The following is a 27,512-nucleotide window of genomic DNA, read 5'->3' as shown; positions in this document are numbered from 1 at the left end:
CTCTTTTTGCTAAATATGTTTTGTCTAGATTTCCATCACTTAAACAGGACAAAGATGGTTGAAGAAACTAGCTGGTTTTCTTAACAGTTCGGTTTCTTCATTGTGAATCAACACTTATTCTGAAAATCATAGTTCCTTTGTTATTATGGATACACATGGCTCTGATGGCATTCATTGAAATATTTCTGATTTGCATATGCTCGTGTTGATTAAACGAGTATTTGCAGAAAAATTTATATATGGCAGTTTCATCATTTTTTCCTTCTGGTTAATTGAATATTTATTCTTTCCATTCATGTCTTTGTTCCTTTTTCTTCCCTATCTTTAGTTTTTGGTTTTCAATATGAGAAAATTACCCATGCTAGTTTCACTTAGAGACCATGGGCAATACAGATAAAACACAGTATATATGAGAAGTTCAAAGAGAAAGTATCAACTTGTGTAGAATCGAGTTCTAAGATATGATTTGTTACATGATGGCGAGTCTATGAGAATGAAAATAGTATTTGAATTTATTTATAATTGCTTTACATATCTCTATGTTTTATCATATGTGTTTATTTCCAGACCTTTTTCTTCATGTAACTTGAGTCTTTCATCTGTGTTACTTATACAGGAATGATTTATTTACACAAATGTCATGAACCGAGGTTTGAAGATGCTGGTGACTGTTTTGCATTGGCTGGTTCTTGGTCTGAAGCAGCCAAAGTCTATGCTCAAGGACAACATCTGTCAAAATGCTTGTCAGCTTGTCGTCAAGCACTGCAGTTTGACTTGGGATTTCAATTTCTTCGTGAATGGCCGGTTATGGTGCCCGGAGATGATTGGATTGATTATATGAAGGGCACTATCTCAGATTATCATAAGTTACAGGACATTGATTCCCTGGAGAAGTTTGTCAGGGCTTTTCCAACAGATGCATTGGGTTTACTATTGAAGTCTGATTATTATGAGGAAGCTTCAGTTGTTGCAAATTTGAAAGGAGACATTATGCTTGAAGCTGATATGCTGCGTATAGCTAAACATTATGAAAAATCTGCCGATTTGGTGCTCTTTTATGCTACAGGGAAGATGCTTTGGACGGAAGGAAATAAAGGTTGGCCTTTAAAGTGCTTCAATGAACTACAGCAGGTTTTAGAAAAAGCCAGATCTCTATACATGTCAGTGTCAAATGATTTCAAGGCCTATATTTCGGCTGAAGCTGATTTTCTGTCAGACCAAAGTGCTAGCCTTACCTCCTTTGCTAGGCATATTAACAATGCTAAGACTTCCCGGAATATATGCGTAGAAACTTTTGCTGCTCGGAAATATCTAGACATTTGTCTTCAGACGAGTGCCTCTGAGTATTATCAGGAATCTGATGTTGCCCTTTGGAGATACAGAGGTTGCAGTGTGCAAGACATGTTTAGTTATGTTTCCATTCAAAGTCTCATGTTCTCTTGGAATTCATGGGTTAAAAGGGTAAAAGGTGTTCTGTCTTACTTCCACTCCATTGGAACTCCAGAAGTGAGCAAATATACTAAATATGAAAAATTCTGTCTGAAGTTCTTTGGTGTCCTCAAATCAGATATTGAAGGAATTTATATTTCTTCTAATGCCCGAGCATCATGGATTCGGTGGACAGATGAAAAGCATCTCCGTGTTTTAGACAATGTTGCATATATGAGTGACTTGGTGTTCAATTGCCTCGCTGAGAAATATTGGGCATCTGAAGTAATTTCTGTTGGAGCATCATTGCTGAAAAAATTGCAAGAGCTTCATAGCCACCTTTTTCGACATTCTAGTATGGTCCAGCGAGGCCTTATTGCACACTACTACTACATGGTACTGAATTGTCTCAAGGAACATGGCTTTCCAGGATTAGAATGTGAATCTAAAAGGTTCTACGAAAGTTTGACCAATTTTGATGCATTTCTATGCCGCACTTTTTTCCCTCTAGACTTCTCAAGGATTTTGGAGCAGATTGAATCGTCTACACAAGGTACAAACACCTCGTTAATTACTGCAGTTCTTCACAGAAACTTGGGTGTGTTGGATCAGTTTGGAGCAGCAAAAATTGGAAGAGTGGTGGTTTTTCTTCTGTCACGGAAACTTAGTTACACATTGCACCGGACTATTCGTGGCATGATCGGCCGAGAGTTTCCGTGGCAACATTTTCTTCGAGAGCTAAGTTATTCTAGAACTGAAGGGTGCCAGCGCACCACTCCTTTAGCAAAAACCTTCCTCCCTTCATCCATTTTGGATCTTCAAAGTCAGCTGCTGCTTCTTGAGAGCATTCTCTTTTATGCATCATCATGTCAAATGGGAAGAGGATGGTTTATCACATCAAGATCTAGCTTGTCTGCATTTCTTAATGCCACAGAATCTAGAGATTACTTCCATGCACTTTCAGTATCTAGCATTCATTCTCTGGAGGATGTGTACAGAAATACCACTCCTTTCTATGACTTCATATTGGACACCTCCGGTGAGCTTTTCTCTCTGAGTAATCTTCGTTGGGCTGCAATGAAAAGGTTGAGTACTCAAGCATTGGTGCTGAAGATGGTTATATTGGTGGGCCTTATCTGTCTGAACTCAGCCAAGCACTTCTTGAAAGTAAGAAAGCTGTTGAAGAGGGTTGCTGGCATTCTATCAATTTTGCCACACCAATTTCTGATTAAGTTTTGGAATTCAAGGAAAGGCCGGGTAACGTCTTTGAAGCTCTTCGGTTCAGTGCTTTCGAGATCAATGCAATCCATGGGCGACCAAGTAGTGGTGGTTCGCATGGATGGCTACAGTGAATCTTTTGATCATTTGAGGCCTTTACACCTGAAACATAGCGACCTTAAGCGAGGTAAGGCGTATGCTCAGGCATTGCTATTAGGAATAAACGAGGTTTAACAACTACCAACATTTTGTAATTGTTCACAAACTCATGTTTCAAGGTGATCTGAAATTGTTTAAATTTTACTTCAGCTTTGCAGTTTATTATTGTCATTAAATATTTAAACAAGTGCTTGAACTTATCTCTGAAATGTTTTTTTTTAAGAGACGAATGTATGCCGAAAAAATTATCTTATCCAAAAAAATTTAAAAATGTGAAAAGAAACAGGGTTTAACAGCTATTTAAATTCTATAAATGATTTTAGACGCATTCTTCATGGTGAAGTGGAAACTGTTTAAATTGTCACTTCAGTTTGCAGTTTGTTATCATTGCAAAATTAAAACAGGTTCTTTTGCATCTGTAGAATGTTTCTTTTTTTCAAAAACCACGAATTTTTGCTGACATAAATGATTTAAAAAAAAAAGGGAAAACGTGGACGGCAGGATTCGAACCTGCGCGGGCAGAGCCCACATGATTTCTAGTCATGCCCGATAACCACTCCGGCACGTCCACTTAGTTTAACTTAGCTTGTTCAAATATTTTCATCTGGCATATTCTTTATTCATTGGAGCAATTCATACAACTCTATCATAAAATTTCAAAACCAAGTCTCTATGTGTGCCCCAATTTGTTTATGTTTAGTTTTTTTATGTGCAGCTGATCGCTAGGTTGGATCTTTTTGCATCTTCATGTCGGCCATTAGACCAATGGTTGTGTAAACTATGTAACATAACAATGAAAACGATGATGATAAGGGAGGAAGAAGTCCCTGCCTTATTGGAGACATGGAATAACATATAGAAAATGGCTTGGATAAGCAAACTCTCGAGCCCTTGTTTAAGCATTTTTGCTTAGGTCTTGCCTGAATAAGTAAATAAGTGATAACCATTTTGAAAATATAGAGGAATAAAGCCACTTGAATAATCAGAAGAAAGTTATTTTTCTTGTTGTTTTAAACATTCCATAGAGTAAAGCATTTTGTAGGGTTATATTCCACTAACTTATGGAGAAATTGAAATGTGAAGACAACAATACTGAGCAGAGCCTCTCGGAAAAAATAAAGCAATTATAAATAGGCCCTAAAGCTTTTGAAAACTCGAGCTTTCTATCTGTTTGGCTATGAGAGATGAAATGATATAGAAAATTTTCAAATTAGCTAGAATTTCTTTTCATTTGGAACATGTATTCCTTTTTCTTTTCCTTTTCCAAATTAATGGCAAGACTTCAACCACCAGGTTATAACATGGATTCTTGGTTTCTATGAGTAATTTATTATTCAAATATCATTGAACATCATTTGCATTATATTTTGGTATTTCATATTTTAATCATTATCTTTTATAAAAATTCTTTTCCCTTTGATAAAAAATGAAAAATAAATATATCTTATTTTGTTCTTATGATATTTTTGAAATATTATTGTGAAAATATTTTAAAACATTAATAACTTCTACACACTCATTTTGTATATAATTTTCTTACAAGCTCTCTATGATTTGATAATTCATGCTTAGTTTTATTTATGCTGTAATTAGAGTAATAATGATATTTGATACAAAAAATATTAATATTTTTTATATTATATTTTATTTTAAATAATCTATGATTTTTTATGTTAATATAAACTTGGTTGGACTAGTGACGTAGACCTTTAACGAGGTCGATCTTCATAGAAAGAGAAGGAAAAGTGTGATCAATAAAAAAATAGAGAAATATTGCTGAAAATTGATGTAATTTTTTTTTCTTTCAAAAGTGTCCTTAAGCATATAGATAGAATAGGATAAGGTTTTTTCTTTTTTTAAAGGCATAATAGGTATTTTACATAATTTTTTTAGGATAGTAAATGTTCAACCAAACATAAGCTATTCTAAAATATGCTGCTTTTTTATAGTCAACCAAACATATAAAAATTATTTTTTTCAGATATTATATATTCGAATATCAGTTTTTTAGAAAAAATATTTTAGCAAGAAAAATTCTTCTAGCAAATCAAACAAACTCTAAAATCAAAAAACAGAGTAGAAGTGTTCATAGTGGAATATGTCTAAAGGTTTCCATCTCCCCTGAGCAAGGGAGGCTGTTTTCTGGTTGTTCCTATAATGGGTCAGTAGTCGAAATGGCACAGGATCCTGAGATCTAAGTTATGAATTGGCCATCTAAATAACTCATCTGCTTGCATTCCAGCCAAAAGACCACAGTTGTCGCTGATTTAAAAGAATATTACCACATATATAGGGCATGTGCAAACAAGTTTCAAACTCCTCATTTATTCCAATAAATGTAATTAAGCTTATCAGAAGACAAGACTTAACAATAGACACTACAAAATTTACCTTTTGAATCATTGCTAACTGCAAGTTTTTCAAGCAAGTTATGGATATCAAACATATTAAGCTTGGTTATAATTAAAACATTCTGTTCTATTATAGCAAGCACTGAGTTGTATTGCAGCTTATTGGTAGTTATCACAGCATTACACTTCACCTCTATGTAACCTGTCCTTCCATGACAATGCAAAGACACTTCTGACTACAGAAGAAGTTAGTAAAATTTTCAAGGCATTTCAAAGCCATTATTTCTAATATTGTTTGTGATGTGCGACTAATTAGAATGAAATACGACAAATATGAGGATATAAAGAATGGGGTAGAATGGATCAAGGTCATTGGACACTGATGTCGTCCTTGGCACAACGAAACTTCACCCATCAGCCTGGAAACCCCTTTCCTTCTGGGTGGTGGTGGTGGTGTCCGGCTGCAAAAGTTTGAGGGGATGGAAATGGAAATCTAATAGTCCCACCTATAGACAAGAGACTTATGCCAAACCCTTAACTTCCCAATTGACCAACCACCATGCCTCCCCCCATACCTCCTGTTAACTTTAGCCATGCAGCTCCCAGGGACAAGAGGTCAGACCCAACCATTCCGTTGCTTCATTCCCATGCACCCCTTGGAAACCTTTTAAAGTAGGGGTTTGTTTCCGGGGTGGCGGCACAGGGCACATCATGGTTAGCTGCCGGAATCCTATAAAGTGCTTCCTCTCTCATTGGTTTGGCCATCGAGCCAAGTGGTGTAGATACCCCAACACCTCCCCCCGAGGAATCCAGTGAAAAATCCAGTTACCTTGGAAACCTCGAAACCCTCCGTCACCTCCACCTGTGACATGGCGAATATCTCCAGTTACCTTGACAGAGCGGCTTTTGTTGAGACCTTTGGGCGACCAGTGAAAGAGAATGATATTTCTAACATCGTCACCCATAAAGTAAAGAAATCTTGTTCTTGGACAACACAGCAACTCTCTGAGAGAGAGTTCCTCGTATCATGTCTGGACAACCAAATAAGATGCTGTCGGAAGCATACATGTAATGGATTTTGAATTCAAATAAGGACCGTACTAGAGACGTTGCTGGTATCCCAAAAAAGTAATGCTTTTTACGCATCTTTTTAGCCATGGCTTTCTTGCCGCATGAACATGGTCGGAATGATGGCATCATAGCCATGTCAGGGGAAGGGAAAAAGCCAGTCAAAACTTTTTCCAAGCAACTGGATACAACGTCTCCTAGGCAAGGTCCTGCAGCCACTGGAAAGCTGAGCACTCGCCTTCGAAATAAAAAGATAAAAATGCTTAGTCTTGAGGAGGACGAACTTGTTCCAGAAGATATTTTATACCTCAACACCCTTACGACCAAGGAGGTGAGATTGCTCGGCAAAAAGTGCTACTTCTCTTCCAGGAAAAGTAGAAGCCTTGCCAGACATCAAACTTCTCGTTGTGGACCCCTTCCAGTTGATATGCTATTAATTTGATTTATCATCCACTTAGTAACATATTTGATTCTATGGTCATAAAATTTAATTATCCAATTTATATCAGTATTTATATTCATACTTTGGGTGTCCAATTATATCTGTATCTATTTAAAATAAATATGGATATAAATTTTTATATCTGACTAGCATCCGTATCCGTATCTTTATGCATCAAACAAAATATATATAAATATAGATATGCTAGTATTTGATCTAATTTCAGCCATAACTTTCAACATTTGTATGATATATCGTTCATTGGATGCATCACGATGCCTTGTTGTTGCGGGGACGGACGCTTTGGCCGGAGCCTCATGCAACAGTTAGTCCACAATAAGCTAGCAGAGAAAGAGGACTACGTATTAGATGTATGCCCTAGAAGCCAATTTTGGCTGACACATTATTAATTCTAGAGATATAATTTTGTACTTGACTATTTATTATTGAATAAATAAAGGCATCTTTCTATTCATATTATTTATGTGTCTATGAATCATCCAAGAATTAATAAGATGAAGATGCGTATTCTTAAGAGTTAAGAATTTGAGCCATGCATCATTGGTGATTAATTTCTGAATGCTCCTGATCAATGGATCATCACAAGAATGGTGATCGATCCGATCAGTGCACACATTGCTTTCCTTATGGATGGACGAGACTCAAGTCCACAGTGTGGCGACACTGAAGTAATAGTGCAGGTGCTTATTAGAGAACAAGGGTACTGAGCGTGACCAACACAAGAAGTCACTTGGATGTCTATCCACTCGTCAGTGACTTGCTTGATGTTGCAGTAGTGTGACTAGTCCTTTGACCTGCGATGCTTCGGCTACTCACAGTGAGGTTATTGTAGTTTGACTGCACAAATACATGGTCTCTAGCCATATGGGTCCATGCAGTGTAGATTGGCTGCAGTAGGTTCACTGTAGGAGTAGGGTATGCACCTATAAGGAATCTATCGACCTTGATAGATAAGGAGAGATCCTATGTGATTTATAAGACTGAGTTCGTAAGACCTCGGCCGAGGCAGATTGCACAGTGGAGAAAGAGTTCTCCACTCTCGAACTTAAGTCGAATAAATCTTGACATATGACAGACGAAGAGGTTTGACGAGTTATCCATGACCTCCGTCCTGTAGGGATCCACGATAGAAGGACTGTATCACATGATAACTGCACCTAGAGGTTCATCATTCTATTCTGCTGGGTAGCCACTACATGCTGCTAGGTGTCACTAGTGGATGGTGGGACTCATAGGGATTATCTTGATGATCGATAAATCCTAATGAGTAGAGTTGGAATCGTTCCGATCCATTGAAAGGAGTTTTCAATGATATTGTGATAGAGATCACAATATATCTCACTACCAGTCAGAGTAGAACCTATGGGGTCACACACACTAGAGGCATTGACCGATCTGATGGTTGAATCGTGATTAGGAATCACAAGTAATCAATTCGATTGATAATAAGTTGAAGAAGGAACAAAGGAAATTGATTAATTGGACTTAAAACAAGAGTCCTACTTAGAGTAGGATTTGTAGAGTCCTAATTGGATTAGGACTAGGAATTCTACTTGGACTGGAATTCCTACTTGGACTGGGAATCCTATTTGGAGTAGGACTAGGATTCCTACTTGGAGTAAGATTCCTATAATCCTAATTAGATTAGGAGTTTTGAATTAAATTTTGGATTCCTACTTGGAGTAGGATTCCTAGAGTCCTAATCGGATTAGGACTTCGAATTCAAATTAGAGTCCTAATTGGATTAGGACTAGAATTAAACAAGTCCTAATTGGATTAGGATTTCTTAAGTCCCAATTAATTATTAATCCAATGAATCAAGATGATTCCTAATTAGATTAGGATTGAAGAGTTTAATTGAGTCATGGTTCATTCAAGTTCTAATTGGATTAGGACTAGCATAGATTGAACCCAATTGATTCATGATTTGGACTAAACCAAATAGGAGCCCTAGATGCCTTTAAAAGGCTTTGAAAGGAGGTGCCCTAAGGATAGGTGAAGCCCTCCTCCTCTCCAACTCGTGGCCACCCTTCTCCCCTCTTGGTTTCAGCCGCCATCAGCAAAAAGGTGAGAAGAAGAAAGCTTGGCGGCAGCCTCCTCCCTCCTCCTTTTCTTCATCCAACGCAGCGGAAAGAAAAGGGCTGCAAGGTGCTTTGATTCTTCTTCAAGATCCCTCCTTCTTCTTTCTCCTCCCAAGCACAATCAAGAGTTGATTGAAAGGGAGGTGATCAGCCATCAAAAACATATCTCTGCAAGGGAGCTAGCACCCCGGGGAGATTGGAACATTTGGATCGGTTCCTGCTTCGTGTGGATACCCGTAGAGGCCGGACACTTGAACGGCTTCAAGCGAACCTTCATCCAAAACCACGATCATCAGTTTGCGGTGATCATCTACCCGCACAAGGTGAAGATCTGATCTTCTAATGTTATTTAAAAGTTTTTAATCCTTATCTATCTACGAACGGTTTTAAACAACGTTCATGCGATGGGCGGGTTCCCAACACTGCGTTCCTTCCGAGGTATTGTCCGCTTTGGGCGCTCTGGCCCGCGCGTCCAGCGCAAACGGGGGGAGACTGGTGCCCTCGGTTTTGTCCCACAAAAGGACCCTCGAGAGGAAAGGATTTCCACCCCTCATTTAAGGCACAGAACCTTTCCGCTACTAGCCGATGTGGGACTAAATTGAAGGCCCCCTCCCCCTCCACAACATAGCCTCCCAGCGGGAAGGTCCTGTGCCGGTTTAACCCGGCTTTACCAGCCTCCTAGGCAACCTGAGGGGTAGTCAATGGAGAGAGGAGGCGCGCCCTCCTTCTAGCGCCATCTGTTGCGGGGACGGATGCTTTGGCCGGAGCCTCACGCAACAGTTAGTCCATATTAAGCTAGCAGAGAAAGAGGACTACGTTCCTTCTGAGGTATTGTTCGCTTTGGGCGCTCCGGCCCGCGCGTCCAGTGCAGACGGGGGGAGACTGGTGCCCTCACGGTTTTGTCCCACAAAAGGGCCATCGAGAGGAAAGGATTTCCACCCCTCATTTAAGGCACAGAACCTTTCCGCTACTAGCCGATGTGGGACTAAATTGAAGGCTCCCTCCCCCTCCACAACACTCCCCCCCCCCCCCAATTCACACGTTTTGGGTCTGTATACTATCTTACCAGTTATCGAGCAGTGCTTCATTGGTAGTGTATTTTGGTGCAACTTTTGTCCCTAGTGGAGATCTTGTGTAATGGAATCTAGTTATCGTGCTGCATCTCATAAGAACCCGTTCCTAGCTCTCTTCTTACTCTTACCATATGTCGCTGCATTGTCTAGGGCACCAGAACATATTTTATATTTAGAGATGCATAGCCAAAATGACTGAAATAAACAAGTGCAAGGAAGCCTATTCTATCTTAATCCCGAACCACATGCGGACTAGGTTCTGATAGGTCATCAGTTACAGTGCACACCTCATACCTATTATCCTTTTTGTCACATACCGCACAGCAGCTCTACTACTGCCACTATTTCCATGATTTTTGTATGCTGTCTAACAGATTGCACATAAATCAGTCTGTCCCCAATCGATCTACTTAAATGTTTGGCTTGGCCATTTCTTGTGCCTTTTCAGACCTTTGTTAGTAGACAAGGCTTCACCAACCCTACCTATGAGAACCAGACCAACTTGGCTTGTTCTGGACCAAAGTCAGCAAACTCAGTCGGCTTCAACTCAAAATTCAAAAGAAAAAAAAAAAAAATCGGAGCAGAGCATTGCGATCCCCCACTTGAATGACTGCCATTAGGGAGGCACGGCCAGCGCAAACTCCTCGCGGCCAATATGAATGGCTGTTGAGGGCCACTGCAATTGGCAAATGGCTAGCTAAGGCTTAATCCAAGGTTATCCTCTTCCAAAACATCTATTTAAACCCCTCCTTCCCTTCAATTGATCCATCATGGCACCTCTTCCCACTTCCTCTCTCCTTCCCCCTTCTTAGGTGGCCGACGTGCCACCCCGGCCAAGCACCGCCTCTCAAAACCATCTCTTTTTCCACTGAAAACATCATTCGTCTGTTTTCACAGACTGACCATTGTTGCTTTCTTCCACTGGAAGTCACCACGGCTGGCCAAAATCCTTCACCTCCAGCCCTTGCCAGTGAGTTCTCTATCCCCGTTGATACTTTCTTGGGCCGAGAAGGCTTCCACCGAGGTAGCTAGGTGTTGGGAACCCGCCCATGCCGCTGATATTTCAAAACAAAATCAGATGGCAGCGGAAAGGGGGCATGTGCGGGATCAACGTTCATCGCATGAACGTTGTTTCGAGACCTTTCGTAATTAGGTAAGAATTAAAACTTTTAAAACCATTAGGAAGATCAGATCTTCACCTTGCGCGGGTAGATGATCACCGCAAATCTGAATTCGTGGTTTTCGGAAGAGGGTTCGCTTGAAGCCGTTCAAATGTCCGGCCTCTACGGGTATCCACACGAAGTAGAGGACCGATCAAATCTTTCTTGTCTTCCCGGGGTGCTAGCTCCCTTGCAAAGACTTCTTTTGATGGCTGATCTCCTCTCTTTCAATCAACTCTTGATTGCACTTGAGAGGAGGAAGAAGAAGGATGAAGAAGAGGAAGAAGATCAAAGCCCTTCGCAGCCTTCTTCTTTTCTCATGCGTTGAAGCCAAGAGGAGGAAGAAGGGATGTCGCCAAGGTCTTCTTTCCCTTGCACCTTGCTTGCGGTTGAACCAAGGGAGGAGAGGGGAGGGTGGCGGCAGCAAGAGGAGGGCTTCAAGTGCATTAGGGCGCCGACCCCTTGCCTCCTCTTATATAGCCATCTAGGGCTCCTACAATCTAGGAGCCCTAGAGTTAATTCCATAAGAAGGGGGCGCCGGCCCCTCTCTTCATGCCGCACACAAGGAGAGGAGGAGGGGCGTGATCCCTCCTTCTTGTGATGCCCTAATCCTCCTCTAAGGAGGATTAGGTGTCCCTCTTATGGCTAAGTCCTAATCCTATTAGGCTTTAACCAAATCATGAATCAATTGGATTCAATCCATGCTAGTCCTAATCCTATTAGAACTTGAATGAACCATGACTCAATTGAACTCTTCAATCCTAATCCAATTAGGAGTCATGTTGATTCATTAGATTAATAATTAATTTAGACTTAAGGAATCCTAATCCAATTAGGATGTATTTAATTTTAGTCCTAATCCAATTAGGACTCTATTTGAATCCGAAGTCCTAATCCAATTAGGATTTCTAGGAATCCTACTCCAAGTAGGAATCCAATTTTAATTCAAAATTCCTAATCTCATTAGGGTTGTAGGAATCCTATTCCAAGTAGGAATTCCAGTCCTACTCCAACTAGGATTCCCAGTCCTAATCCAATTAGGACTCTAGGAATCCTATCCGAAGTAGGATTTGTGTTTAAGTCCAATTAATTAATTTCCTTTGTTCCTTCTTCAACCGAATATCAATCGAATTGATTACTCGTGATTCATAATCACTATTCAACCATCGGATCGGTCAATACTTCTAGTGTGTGTGACCCCATAGGTTCTATTCTGACTGGTAGTGAGATATATTGTGATCTCTATCACTTTATCATTGAAAACTCCTTTCAATGGGTTGGAACGATTCCAACTCAACTCATTAGGGTTTATCGATCATCAAGATAATCCCTATGAGTCCCACCATCCACCAGTGACACCTAGCAGCATGTAGTGGCTACCCAGTAGAATAGAAAGATGAACCTCTAGGTGCAGTTAACATGTGATACAGTCCTACTATCGTGGATCCCTACAGGACGGAGGTCATGGACAACTCGTCAAACCCCATCGTCTGTCATATGTCAAGATTTATTCGACTTGATTTCGATAGTGGAAAACTCTTTTCCACTTTATATTACTGCCCTGGCCAAGGTCTTAGAACTCAGTCTAACAAATCACATAGGATCACTCCTCTTCTATCAAGATCGATAGATTTCTTATAGGTGCATACCCTACTCCTACAGTGAACTTACTGCAGCCAATCTACACTGCATGGACCCATATGGCTAGAGACCATGTATGTGTGCAGTCAAACTACAATAACCTCACTGTGAGTAGCCGAAGCACCGCAGGTCAAAGGACCAGTCACACTACTGCAACATCAAGCAAGTCACTGACGAGTGGATAGACATCCAAGTGACTTCTTGTCTTGGTCACGCTCAGTACCCTTGTTCTCTAACAAGCACCTGCACTATCACTTCAGTGTCCCTACACTGTGGACTCAAGTCTCGTCCATCCAGAAGGAAAGTGATCTGTGCACTGATCGGATCGATCACCGTCCTCGTGATGATCCATTGATCAGGAGCATTTAGAAATTAATCACCAATGATACATGGCTCAAATTCTCAACTCTTGAGAATATGTATCATCATCTTATTAATTCCTTGGACGATTCATAGACACATAAATAATATGAATGAAAAGATGCCTTTTATTTATTCAATAATAAACAGTCAAGTACAAAATTATGTCCCTAGAATCAACAATGTGTCAGCCAAATTGGCTTCTAGGGCATACATCTAACAATCTCCCACTTGCACTAAAGCCAATTGGTCATATATCTTAGGCCCATCTTCTTAAGGTGGGCTTCAGTCTTTTGCTGACTCAGCTGCTTAGTGAACGGGTCCGCCACGTTATCCGCGGAGTCTACTCTCTGCACCTTTACATATTTCTTCTCAACATAGTCGCGTATGAGATGGAAGCGCCGCTCTATATGCTTAGACTTCTGATGAGACCTTGGCTCCTTAGCAAGGTCTATGGCGCCATTATTATCGCAGTAGAGTGTTATGGCATCTGATGTCATCACGTCCAACTCTGCAATGAATTTCTTGAACCAGAAGCCTTCCTTAGCAGCTTCAGAGGCGGCGATGTATTCAGCTTCCATAGTAGAATCAGCAATGATCGGTTGTTTAGAACTCTTCCAATTTACCGTACCACCATTGCACAAGAACACATATCCAGATGTTGACTTCCTGTCATCGACATCAGTCATGAAGTCTGAATCTGTGTACCATTCTACCTTTAACTCTGATGATCCTCCAAAAACCAAGAATAAATCTTTAGTTCTTCTCAAGTACTTAAGAATATTCTTCACAGCTGTCCAGTGTTCTTCACCTGGATTCGACTGATATCTGCTTGTGACACTCACAGCAAGAGCTATATCAGGTCGTGTACACAGCATGGCATACATGAGGCTTCCTATTGCCGATGCATAGGAAATCTTGCTCATGCGTTGAATCTCTTCAGATGTGTTGGGGCACATCTTCTTGGAGAGATGAATTCCATGCCTAAGGGGTAAGAGACCCCTCTTGGAGTTTTCCATGCTGAACCTCTTCAGCACCTCCTCTATGTACATTTTCTGTGAAAGGCCAAGCATCCTTTTAGATCTATCTCTATAGACCTTTATTCCCAGAATATAGGATGCTTCCCCAAGGTCTTTCATGGAGAATTCTTTTGACAACCAGACCTTGACCGAGGTTAGCATGGGAATATCATTCCCAATCAGGAGAATGTTATCTACGTACAGTACGAGAAAAACGACAGCACTCCCACTAACCTTTTTGTAAACACACGGTTCCTCTTCATTTTTGATGAAATCAAACGTTTTGATTGCGTCATCGAAACGAGTGTTCCAACTCCGAGATGCTTGCTTTAGTCCATAGATGGACCTTTGCAGCTTGCAGACCTTGTGATCTCCATCACTGGAAGTGAAACCCAAAGGCTATTCCATATAGATATCTTCATTAAGATATCCATTCAGGAAAGCAGTTTTCACATCCATCTGCCAGATTTCATAATCATGAAATGCTGCAATGGCAAGCAATGTTCGGATGGATTTTAGCATGGCTACAGGTGAAAAGGTCTCCTGATAGTCAATGCCCTCGTGCTGACTATACCCTTTTGCCACAAGCCTTGCCTTATAGGTCTCTACCTCTCCATCCGAACCTATCTTCCTCTTGTAGATCCATTTGCATCCAATAGGTACAATACCTTCTGGTGGGTCTACTAAGGTCCAGACTTGGTTGGAATGCATGGAGTCTAACTCTGACTTCATAGTTTCCAGCCATTTCTCGGAATCGATATCAGATATCGCCTCGTTGTAGATTTTGAAATCCTGTATGTGATCCCTATCTCCCACTAGGAACATTTCCTCGGTATCCTCTTCTAGTATACCTAAGTATCTATCGGAAGGATGGGAGACCCTACTAGATCTACGAGGTGGTCGAGGGACATCGTGTACTGGCTCTTTATGAATGGGTTCTATAGGATCCATGACTCGTTGCTTTTCAGAGACTTTCTCTTCAAGCTCAATTTTCCTCCCACTGCCTCTATCAAGGATAAACTGATTTTCCAAGAAGATGGCATGACGGCTCACAAACACATTGTGATCCTCTGAGACGTAAAAATTGTATCCTAATGACTCTTTAGGATATCCTATAAAACGAGCACTTATGGTCCTAGCCTCTAACTTGTCCGCCTGTAGTCTCTTGATGTGGGCCGGACATCCCCAAATCTTGAGATGACCCAGACTTGGTTTCTTACCATGCCATATCTCATACGGTGTGGTAGGAACGGATTTAGAGGAAACTCTATTCAATAAATAAATCGCTGTGAGTAAGGCATCTCCCCAAAGAAACATAGGTAAATCAGTGAAGCTCATCATGGACCTGACCATGTCCAACAGGGTCCGATTCCTCCTCTCTGACACCCCGTTGAGTTGAGGTGTACCCGGAGGTGTCCATTGTGAGACTATGCCATTTTCTTTGAGATAGTCCCGGAATTCCCCACTAAGGTATTCTCCTCCTCGATCTGATCGAAGAGCCTTAAGAGATTTTCTGGTTTGTTTTTCTACTTCATTCTTGAACTCTTTGAACTTTTCAAAAGATTCAGACTTGTGTCTCATAAGATACACATACCCATATCGTGAATAATCATCGGTAAAGGTAATGAAGTAAGAATAACGGCCCCTGGCTGGCACATCGAATGGGCCACATACATCTGTATGTACTAGGGTAAGTATTTCAGTGGTCCTCTCCCCATGTCCTACAAAGGGCAATCTAGCCATTTTTTCTTGAAGACAGGACTCGCAAACTGGATATGACTCGGAAGTCAATAAGCCGAGAAGCCCATCTTTATCCATTTTGTTCATCCTATCCTCTCCAATATGGCCAAGTCTGAGGTGCCACAAATATCTTTGGTTTATCTCATCTCTAGATCTTTTGGATCCTTTGGCACTCACTTCTTGCTCGGTAATATTCACAGATACATCCATATGTAAATGATAGAGACTGTCGATCATGAAACCACGTGCGACTATTTTATTTCTTAAATAAATAGAACAGCAGTCTTTGTCAAAAGTAAAAACATGACCTTCCTGTGCTAGACATGAAACAGAAATCAAATTTCTGCTAGCAGCAGGTACATAATAGCAGTCTCTAAGTAATAAACTAAATCCAGACGGTAGTCGCAGATGGTAGGTGCCCACAGCCACAGCAGCAACTTTTGCCCCGTTGCCAACCCGAAGGGTTACCGCACCTTCCGCCAGCCTTCTACTTTCCTTTAGACCCTGCATGGTAGTGCACAAATGAGCACTAGAACCAGAATCTATAACCCAACTAGAAGTAGAAGAAACCGTTAGATTAGTTTCAATTATGAGCAAGTCTATACCTTCTGAAGGCGTGTCACCTTTCTTGTTCTTCAGGCTCTCGAGGTATGAAGGACAGTTTCTCTTCCAGTGGCCTTCGACATTGCAGTGGAAACATTTTCCTTTGTCGTTAGCCTTTTTCTTTTGAACTTCCTTCTTTGGCTTCTTGTCTTTCTTCTGCTTCTTAGCAGGCTTCTTTTTCTTCCAAGTAGACTTTCTCTTGGAACAAGAAGTCAACTCAGCAGCAAGGACATTGCCCCTTGAACCTTTCAAGGCTCCCTCAGCAGTTACCAACATGTTGATTAGTTCAGTCTTAGTGCATTCAATCTTATTCATGTGGTAGTTTACTATAAACTGACCAAATGAATCAGGAAGTGACTGTAGGATCAAATCCACTTGTAATTCCTTGTGCATGTCCATACCGAGCTTCTCAAGCTCCTCCAGGTCCTTGATCATGGTCAGACCGTGATCATGGACAGACTGCCCCTCGCGCATTTTTGCTTTAAAAAGCCTCTTGGACACTTCAAAATGAGCTGTGCGACTCTGCTCACCATACAACTCTTGCAGGTGTGCCAGTATATCCCTAGCAGTCTTCATATTTTCATGCTGGCATTGGAGTTCATTAGACATGGATGCCATCATATAGCATTTTACTCTAATGTCATCATCCAACCATTTTTTATGCATCTCACGCTGAACATCAGTAGGACGTGTTGGTAGTGTGGAGATATCTGAATCGAGTATGTAGCCTATTTTCTCACAGTCCAAAACAATTTTGAGATTTCTAAGCCAGTCTTTGTAATTGGTTCCGGTCAGTCGGTTGGTCTCAAGAATACGGGTCAAAGGGTTTGAAGCTGACATTGTATCTGCAGAGAGTAAAGATTCTAGTTAGACTTTTGTACTTGATCCTAATCTGTTCTAAGGTCTTTTAGAATAAATGTAACTCCCACTATTTTCTCGAATCCCTCACACTCCCCTGGTAGGAAAACGAAAATCCCACACGACTAGGATTTCTAGTGGGTACTGCGGTCCCACCGATTTACATGCCACCTCACCTAACAGTTATTGGTGACACATAGATGGATGAGTGTACAACTCTTGTACAATGCTTCTCAAGCATGGTGCAGTGTAACTTGGTCTCTAAGCCATGAAGACCTCACCTAACAGTTATTGGTCCCATTTCTTAGTTAAGTCAGACCCACCGTATAACCGTAGGAATAAAGTCGTCATTGGGTCTTCACCTAACAGTTATTGGTGCCCAACCCCACCTTTACCCTACAACATCTCATGTCTATAGAGAGGTCCAGCCCCCCGATGCAACTTGACCACTGTGTCCAGCCGAGACAAATCAACATTAGAAAGGCCTTAGCAGCTCTACTACAGTGGAAGACCTATTGACTTAATATTGGTTAATCAGGTCTTAGTGTTTGCAACTTGAGCCCTTCATAAGAGGTAATCGAACAATTGGCCAGGTAAGCAGGTGGGAGGCTCCCCTTACTCAGAGAGTAAGGTCCTAATTAAGTAACCACCTTTTATGCTTTCCTAGACACCAATTAGATCAATTAATCTAATATGACTTGCTCATGTCAGTTCGCTCTCGACTTGATTGAGGAGGTTTTGATTTAGGTCTCAATTGGGTTTGCTACATCACATGTAAACCTATCTACCCGACTCGCATTCACATCACATGCAAACGGCACATCACAGACAGTTATAATCGCAGCATCAAATTAAAGCTAAACTTTAAATAGGTGATGATCATGGATTCTAGTTAGGTCGTATTACAAGCACATGCACGTCAATCGATCAACTGGTCTTCAACTCTTGAATTGGTTCCAAGCCTCCTTGATTCGATCCTTGACCAACTCTTGATCCAATCGCCATCAACCGCTTAGACCCCTGTTCATCTCATGCATCGTCTTCGACTTGATCGTTGACGTACATCACATCACAGAAATACAACCAGATGTAAAATAAAAATAAAAATAAATTATATCTCCTTTTAGGAGGCACGCAGGCCTCTCAAAACATCAAATAAGATGCATGCAAGCATCTGAAAAATTACATGACATCGCAGATCACATCGCAGGTCATTACATTTGATACCAAAAGGGTTTGAATCCTATGATCATCACCATATGCAACAATTATAATTTTCAGATCTGAAAACTAACTGATTATGTCATGACATAGGTTGCTGATCATGCAAATCATGATTCTAAACTTTGTAATCTCATTAACAACGCAATTAGAATCATCATTTTATCACATAAAAATCAGCATGCAAAAATCAGCACCCCTGAAAAATCTGCATGCTGAAATTTTCAGCATGCATGATCATTTAATTTTCAGATCTAATAAGTCTTTAGATATTTAATTCTTACCTTAATCTACGAAGCCTAGGCTCTGATACCACTGTTGGGAACCCGCCCATGCCGCTGATATTTCAAAACAAAATCAGATGGCAGCGGAAAGGGGGCATGTGCGGGATCAACGTTCATCGCATGAACGTTGTTTCGAGACCTTTCGTAATTAGGTAAGAATTAAAACTTTTAAAACCATTAGGAGGATCAGATCTTCACCTTGCGTGGGTAGATGATCACCGCAAATCTGAATTCGTGGTTTTCGGAAGAGGGTTCGCTTGAAGCCGTTCAAACGTCCGGCCTCTACGGGTATCCACACGAAGTAGAGGACCGATCAAATCTTTCTTGTCTTCCCGGGGTGCTAGCTCCCTTGCAAAGACTTCTTTTGATGGCTGATCTCCTCTCTTTCAATCAACTCTTGATTGCACTTGAGAGGAGGAAGAAGAAGGATGAAGAAGAGGAAGAAGATCAAAGCCCTTCGCAGCCTTCTTCTTTTCTCATGCGTTGAAGCCAAGAGGAGGAAGAAGGGATGTCGCCAAGGTCTTCTTTCCCTTGCACCTTGCTTGCGGTTGAACCAAGGGAGGAGAGGGGAGGGTGGCGGCAGCAAGAGGAGGGCTTCAAGTGCATTAGGGCGCCGGCCCCTTGCCTCCTCTTATATAGCCATCTAGGGCTCCTACAATCTAGGAGCCCTAGAGTTAATTCCATAAGAAGGGGGCGCCGGCCCCTCTCTTCATGCCGCACACAAGGAGAGGAGGAGGGGCGTGATCCCTCCTTCTTGTGATGCCCTAAGGAGGATTAGGTCCTCTTATGGCTAAGTCCTAATCCTATTAGGCTTTAACCAAATCATGAATCAATTGGATTCAATCCATGCTAGTCCTAATCCTATTAGAACTTGAATGAACCATGACTCAATTGAACTCTTCAATCCTAATCCAATTAGGAGTCATGTTGATTCATTAGATTAATAATTAATTTAGACTTAAGAAATCTGTGGAGTGATTGATTAAAACCCCATTTGATTTTGATGAGTTCAAAGCATTTGAGTATATCTTGTGATTACTAATGAATTCAATTGAGTGTTTCAGTGAAAATTCTGTCCAAGTGTCTCTAGATTTGGTTCATAGTATTTTGGATAAGTTAAGAAGTCTGCTGAACCAAAGTCTGAGACTCGAGTCGACTCCCGAGTATCACGAGTCGACTCCAAGCGTATCAAGTTCACTGGCACGAGCTCGAGTCGACTCCAGACTAGTACGAGTCGACTCCGACTGAGAACAGAAAGAAGAACAGAAAGCCTCATCTCAGAACCTGTCAACGAGTCGACTCCTGAAGTGCGCGAGTCGACTCCAATGTTCAACGAGTCGACTCCAGGGTAGTAAGAGTCGACTCCAAGAGGTACACAAAGAAAAGGTCAGAGAGCATTTTATGGACTCTGAGATTCGAGTCGACTCCCGCAATACGCGAGTCGACTCCGAGACTGTGCGACCATCGACAGACAGAAAACCATGTTACTGCCTCTGAGATTCGAGTCGACTCCCAGACAGTTCGAGTCGACTCCAAGACAAGCTTCACGTCAAAAGGCAGAAGACCAACTTTCGGAAACTGAGAGCCGAGTCGACTCCAAGGAAGTTCGAGTCGACTCCAAGACTGGATGAGCCAAAAGACAGAGAATTGGGAGTTTGGGCTCTGAGATTCGAGTCGACTCCAAGGACAGTCGAGTCGACTCGAGTGGACAAAATTCAAAATTGGATCCACGGACTTCTGTGGATGAGCCGACTCCAAAATTGCCAGGTCAGCTCCAGAAGTTGGCGAGTCGACTCCGGGTCAAGACGAGTCGACTCCCAGTCGTGACGGCAACTTTAATTCAAATTTAGAACAGTTGCCGAGTCGACTCCGGAAAAGCTTGAGTCGACTCCCGCTACAGCCGAGTCGACTCCTGATCGCGCGAGTCGACTCCAACCCACCAACGGTCATATTGTCAGGCTGCGCAGAGTGTGCAGAACGGACAGAAAAAGCAGTGTAACGGCTAGTTTCCGTGGGGGTTGGCTTAAATAGCCACAGAAGACTGTAGCAAGGTAGAGAACAACCATTCCACTCCAAGCATTCAAGCTTTCAACTCTGCAACTTGTTCTTCAACGAAAAAAAGGGAAGATCTGCAATAACTGCATCCAACTACATCTTCTCAACATTAAAAGCTTCCTCCTCCTGCATTCAAGTCGACCACTCTTTCAAGAGGAGACCAGAAGTTCAAGAAGCCATTCCTCATCTCCGATCTAAAAGCGTTTGAGGCTTCTTAACTTCATTTATTGTTCATATTGTTTTTATCTGCTTTTTGAGAAGCTGTTTTCTGTTTTCTTTTACACACTGTATTTACTTGGTTCAATCGGGGGATTGAATCAAGGGGATTAAGGTTGGTTGGTGAGCCAAGTTAAAACCAACGTGTGTAAGGGTTTGATTGTGAGCCCGGGAAAACAATCGGGGTTGGTTCTAGTCGGTGAGCCTGGAAAAACCGACCGAGTTCGTTGTGAGCTCGTAAAACAACAAGTTTGGTTGTGAGCTTGCAAAACAACCGGCTGTAATCCAAGGGGGTTATAGTGAATTCCCAAGAGAGACTTGGGGAGTGGACGTAGGAGCAAGGGGTAGCTCCGAACCACTATAAAACTCTGTGTTTGCATTGGATTGTCTCTTCTCTTCTTCCTCTCACATCACTCACAGCACTTAGCATTAATTAAATAACTTGCAATAGTTTTTAATTAATCATCCATAACATTTTAATTATCCAAATTAATTTAAAACCCAATTCACCCCCCCCCCTCTTGGGTTGTCTATCTGGGCAACAAGTGGTATCAGAGCCAAAAACTCTTCCACTCAAGAGTTAAAAGATCAAAATGACAACCCCATTTGGATCTTCTCACATTGAGGGTCAGTCCACCCAAAGACCCCCTTTCTTCAATGGATCCGACTACTCATACTGGAAGGCTAGGAAGAGAATATTCATCCAAGCCCAAGACTATGAGATGTGGACCATTGTAGTGAATGGCCCATACATCCCATCCACATATGTAGAGGGTGTTAAGGTACCCAAATTAGAAAAGGATTGGGATGAACATGACATGAGGAAGGCACAATTAAACTCTAAAGCTATGAATATGTTTTATTGTGCCTTAGACCGTAATGAATTCAATAGGGTTTCGACTTGTAATTCTGCAAAAGAAATTTGGGACAGACTTGAAGTGACCCATGAGGGCACGAATCAAGTCAAGGAATCCAAAATAAACATCTTGGTTCATAAATATGAACTATTTAAAATGGATTCAAATGAAACAATCACATGCATGTTCACTAGGTTTACTGATATTGTCAATGGCCTAAAAAGCCTTGGCAAGAACTATACTAACAGTGAGCTTGTCAGGAAAATCCTTCGGTGTCTACCAAGGTCGTGGAAAGCTAAAGTGACGGCAATCCAAGAAGCCAAGAACTTGAACAAGCTACCACTTGAGGAGCTTCTTGGATCCCTTATGACGCACGAGCTCACCATGAAACAACACAACGAGGAAGAGTCCTCCCATAAGAAAAAGGTAATAGCTTTAAAATCTACTTCATCTAACAAAGACTTATCTTGCAGTAGCAGTAGTGAAGAAGAAGAAGATGAGGAAGATGGTGGTGAGGCACTTCTTGTGCGCAAGTTCAAGAAATTCATCAACCACAAGAAGTCCTATCATCAAAGGAGAGGCCCCTCAAATTCCTACCGCAAGGACAAAGGTAAGGAAAGAGAAAATGAGGGAATTGGGTGCTATGAGTGCAAAAAGCCGGGACACATCAGAGCTGAGTGTCCCTTACTAAAGAAGGACAGCAAGTACAAGAAGAAGAAGAAAGCCCTTGTCACCACCCTATCGGACTCCGACGCATCATCTTCATCATCGGATGAAGAACAAGAAGAGAAGGCCAATTTCTGTTTCATGGCCAACGAAAACGAGGTAACTTCCGATACGCATTTTGATTTTACATTTGATGAACTTTATGATGCGTTTAATGAATTAATGATTGAATATAAGAATATAAATGTTAAAAACAGAGAACTAAAAGTAACTAACCAAACTTACATTCATAAGCATGATTCATTAATTAAGGATAAAGATAATCTTACCAAAGAAAATCTAGAACTTAAGACAAGCAACCAACTCTTAATTAAGAAGACTAACAACTTAACGAAAGATAATGAAAAACTAACTAAGGAACTTTCAGAACTTAAAAACCATAAACAAATCTTAAACAAGGATCTCACAAAAGAACTAAATGATTTAAAAGCAGAAAATCAAACATTAACTAAAGAACTTGGAAAATACAAACCTTTAGTTGAAAGGTTTACGTATAGTTCTGAAAAGTTAAATATGATACTTAATAATCAACGAGCCGTATTTAATAAAGCGGGTTTAGGATATAAACCAAGAAATAAACAAAAACTTCTCAGTAACTTCTTTGTTAAAGCTGGGGAAACTAAAATTAAGAAAATAACTTGCTTTTGTTGTGGTACAGTAGGTCATAAAGCAAATGTGTGTAATTTTAGGAAAAGTAAAACTAAAAGAAAAATTAAAAAGGTATGAGTTCCAAAAGGAACCAACTTGACTAACCATGAAGGACCCAAGAAAACTTGGGTACCTAAGATGACATGATTTGCTTGTGTAGGAGTGTCTTGCAGCCAAAGTCAACAAAAACTGCTGGTATTTGGATAGTGGCTGCTCAAGGCACATGACGGGTGATAAAGATCAATTTTTCACCCTTGAAGCTAAGAAGGGAGGTGCTGTGACGTTTGGAGACAACAACCAAGGTCACATCATTGGTATTGGTAAAGTTCAAATCACCCCTTCTACTTTTATAGATAATGTTAGATATGTTGATGGTCTTAAGCATAACTTGTTAAGCATTAGTCAATTATGTGATAAAGGATATGATGTTATGTTTAAACCATCACTATGCATTATAACAAATCCTAATGATAATAGTTTAGTTTTTAAAGGAATTAGACGTGGAAATGTATATGTTGTAGACCTAGAAGATCTTGCAAAACATAACCAATGTCTAGTTGTAAATGAAACTAAAGATAATGATGCTAGTTGGTTATGGCACCGTAAGTTAGATCATGCAAGCATGGACACAATAACTAAACTAGTTAAAAGAGACTCCGTGATAGGTTTGCCAAAATTAAAATTTGAAAAGAACAAAATATGTGAAGCATGTCAATTTGGCAAACAATCTAGGAACTCTTTTAAATCCATAAAATGTGTCTCTACTTCTAGGCCTCTAGAATTACTACACATGGACCTATTTGGTCCAACTAGAACAACAAGCCTAGGTGGAAATAAATATTGTCTAGTTATAGTAGATGATTACTCTAGGTACACATGGGTCATGTTTCTAGCGCATAAGGATCAAGCATTTTCTATGTTTAAGAAGTTCCATAAGGAAGTAACAAATGCTAGAGAGTCTTCAGTCATAGCCATTAGAAGTGACCATGGTACCGAATTCGAAAATCAATTATTTGACGAATTTTGTAGTAAAAAGGGGATAACCCATAATTTTTCTGCACCTAGGACACCACAACAAAATGGAGTTGTGGAAAGGAAGAATAGAACACTAGAGAAAATGGCTAGGACTATGTTATGTGATAGTAACCTCCCTAAGTACTTTTGGAGAGAAGCCATTAATACCTCTTGTCACATATTAAATAGAGTTTTATTAAGACCCATTATAAAGAAAACACCTTATGAACTTTGGAAAAACAGAAAACCAAAAGTTAATTACTTTCATGCCTTTGGATGTAGGTGTTTTGTACATAATAATGGGAAAAATAATCTAGGGAAATTTGATCCTAAATCTGATGAAGGAATATTCTTAGGTTATTCTACAACTAGTAAAGCCTATAGAGTCTTTAATAAAAGAACCCTAGTTATAGAAGAATCTATACATGTTGTTTTTGATGACTCTAGTGACATCTCATCTAGTAAGAAGGTTAATTTTGATGATGATGTTGAAATACTTGAAGAAAAGATAGATGAGATGGGATTACAAGATGATAATCAAAAATTGATTGAAGAAGCATCATCAAGCCAAGAGCCTATTGTGGATCATGGGCTAACAAAAGCTTGGAGGTATGCTCACGGGCATCCTAAGGAACTCATTCTAGATGATCCATCTCAACCGGTTAGGACTAGAGCTTCACTTAGAAATTTGAATAACCATCTAGCTTTTGTTTCACACTTTGAGCCCAAACATATAGAAGAAGCCGAAAATGATGTAAATTGGATAAATGCAATGCAAGAAGAACTAAACCAATTTACTAGAAACAAAGTGTGGGATCTAGTAGAGAGGCCTTCTGAATATCCAATTATAGGTACAAAATGGATATATAAAAATAAGCTAGATGAAAATGAAATTGTTATAAGGAATAAGGCTAGACTAGTGGCAAAGGGTTATAATCAAGAAGAAGGCATAGATTTTGATGAAACCTTTGCTCCCGTAGCTAGACTTGAGGCTATTAGACTATTATTAGCATATGCATGCTCTAAGGATTTCAAACTATTTCAAATGGATGTAAAAAGTGCATTTTTAAATGGGTATATTAATGAGGAAGTGTATGTAGAACAACCTCCTGGTTTTGAAAATCATCAATACCCTAATCATGTGTATAAACTGAACAAAGCACTTTATGGATTAAAACAAGCACCTAGAGCATGGTATGAGAGACTTAGTAAATTTCTATTAGAACATGAATTCTCTAGGAGAAATGTAGACACAACATTATTTCTGAAAAAGCAAAACAAAGATATGTTATTAGTACAGATTTATGTTGATGATATCATTTTCGGTGCTACTAACAATCGCCTCTGCGAAGAGTTTGCTGATTTGATGCAGAGTGAGTTTGAGATGAGCATGATGGGAGAGCTGAACTACTTCCTAGGGCTTCAAATCAAACAATCTGAAGGAGGAATCTTCATCAATCAAGCAAAATATATCAAGGAGATGCTCAAGAAGTTTGATATGGAGGGAAACAAGTCAATCAGCACCCCCATGAGCTCATCATGCAAATTAGATCAAGATGAATCAGGTAAATCTGTAGATCAAAAACTTTATAGAGGTATGATAGGATCTTTACTGTATCTTACTGCAAGTAGACCTGATATTATGTTTAGTGTGTGCATGTGTGCTAGATATCAGGCTAATCCTAAAGAATCACACCTAGCTGCAGTTAAGAGAATTTTTAAATAGTTAATAGGAACTAAGAACATAGGGCTATGGTACTCTAAAGAATCTAGCCTAAACTTAATAGGATACACAGATTCAGACTTCGCTGGATGTAAGCTTGATAGAAAAAGTACCAGCGGGTCTTGTCAATTTCTAGGAGAAAACCTTATCTCATGGTTTAGCAAGAAACAAAACTCGGTTGCATTATCCACTGCTGAAGCTGAATATGTGGCAGCCGGGAGTTGTTGTGCTCAAATCTTGTGGATTAAACAACAATTAGAAGATTATGGCATTAAACAAGATAAAATTCCCATTAATTGTGATAATACAAGTGCCATAAATCTAACTAAAAATCCAATTCAACATTCAAGAACTAAACACATTGAGATAAGACATCACTTCATAAGAGATCATGTATTGAATGGTGATGTGACACTCCAATTTGTTTGTACTGATAATCAATTAGCAGATATTTTTACAAAACCCCTAAGTGAAGAGAGGTTTAGTGTGCTTAGGAGGGGATTAGGAGTGATTGATCCATCCTAGTGGTGGTTTTCACTAGAATAATTGATTTTGATGATTACAATGTGGTTAAAATAGAGTTTCTTTTCAATGATCATCAAATCAGATCATAATTAGGTGATTTTTCCTCATTTGGCACGATTATAGCATGAGTTTTAGGTGCGTGCCAAAGTTAGAGACGACTCGAGTAAGTTTCAGAGCCAGCTCCTAAGGGGGAGTCGACTCGCGCATTTGCGGGAGTCGACTCGCAAAGATGGCAGCTGAGGGGGAGTCGACTCGCACATTGTCGGGAGTCGACTCGAAGTCTACAGGCGCATAAGGAGAGTCGACTCGCGCATATTCTGGAGTCGACTCGAGGTCGAGTCGACTCGCGACTCAGGGGAGTCGACTCGCAGTCGGGATCCGACTTTTTAACCCTAGGTTTGTCGTTTCGCTAACACTTTTCTTTCAAGCCGCCACTGTTCAAAAAGCCCTAGAGCCGACTCCTAGGTCGTCCCCGATCATCTCCAACCTCTGTTCGGTCGATTTTTCACCGGTTCTTAGGGTTTTCGTCCGTTCCTAGGTCGTCTCCTGTCCGTCCCGAGTCTCCTCCGTCGACCTTTCTCCGTCCTTTAGGTGTTTCTTCCCGTTTAGGTCAAGATGCCTCGTAAGACCGTGGTTAGGAAGAGGTCCCGTCCCGAGGCCGGTCCCGAGCGGCGCTCCAAGGCGCGGCACGATCCCGCGAGGGAACCACCTCCGGCTCGTTCCCCGCCTAGGGCGGTTCCCGCAAGGCCGTTGGCCGGGAAGGCCGTCACCACCGGGAGGTATGTCGACTTTGACTATCTCTCCCGGGAAGGGTTCACCATAGGTGATAGGCTTAGAGCCCAGGGCCTAGAGTACTTCCTCACTTTGGACCTTCCCACTTACCCTGGCCTTGTTCAAGAGTTTTATAGTACCGTCCATCGAGGAGATGGAGGTATCGAGGGCACAGTAGTAGGTGTCCCTGTGCGTGTCACGGAGGATCTCATTGCCCACATCCTCCACCTTCCATTAGTAGGGGTGGCTC

The 27,512-nt window shown here is 40.9% G+C and overlaps 1 protein-coding gene and 1 non-coding gene across 3 annotated transcripts in view; one reads left to right on the top strand and one right to left on the bottom strand.

The window, feature by feature from the left end:
- LOC103724242 (uncharacterized) overlaps positions 1-3,005 on the top strand; it is a 46,992-nt gene extending 43,987 nt beyond the window's left edge. For both annotated transcript variants that reach the window (XM_088717913.2, XM_017846917.5), the window contains exon 13: positions 617-3,005. In XM_088717913.2, the coding sequence (XP_088574039.1) occupies positions 617-2,880 (2,264 nt within the window). In that variant the 3' untranslated portion in view covers positions 2,881-3,005. The remainder of the gene's footprint in view (positions 1-616) is intronic.
- Positions 3,006-3,294: 289 nt separating this feature from the next.
- TRNAS-AGA (transfer RNA serine (anticodon AGA)) lies at positions 3,295-3,376 on the bottom strand. Its single transcript has one exon. It is a non-coding gene; the product is annotated as a tRNA-Ser (tRNA).
- Between the last annotated feature and the right edge of the window lie 24,136 nt (positions 3,377-27,512).

This window comes from Phoenix dactylifera, chromosome 3 (assembly GCF_051530095.1).
Source record: "Phoenix dactylifera cultivar Ajwa chromosome 3, Ajwa_hap1_PhDact_Kaust_v1.1, whole genome shotgun sequence".
Lineage (NCBI taxonomy): Eukaryota > Viridiplantae > Streptophyta > Magnoliopsida > Arecales > Arecaceae > Phoenix > Phoenix dactylifera.
Note: the sequence above shows the minus strand (reverse complement) of the source record. Positions and strands in the feature narration are given on the sequence as shown.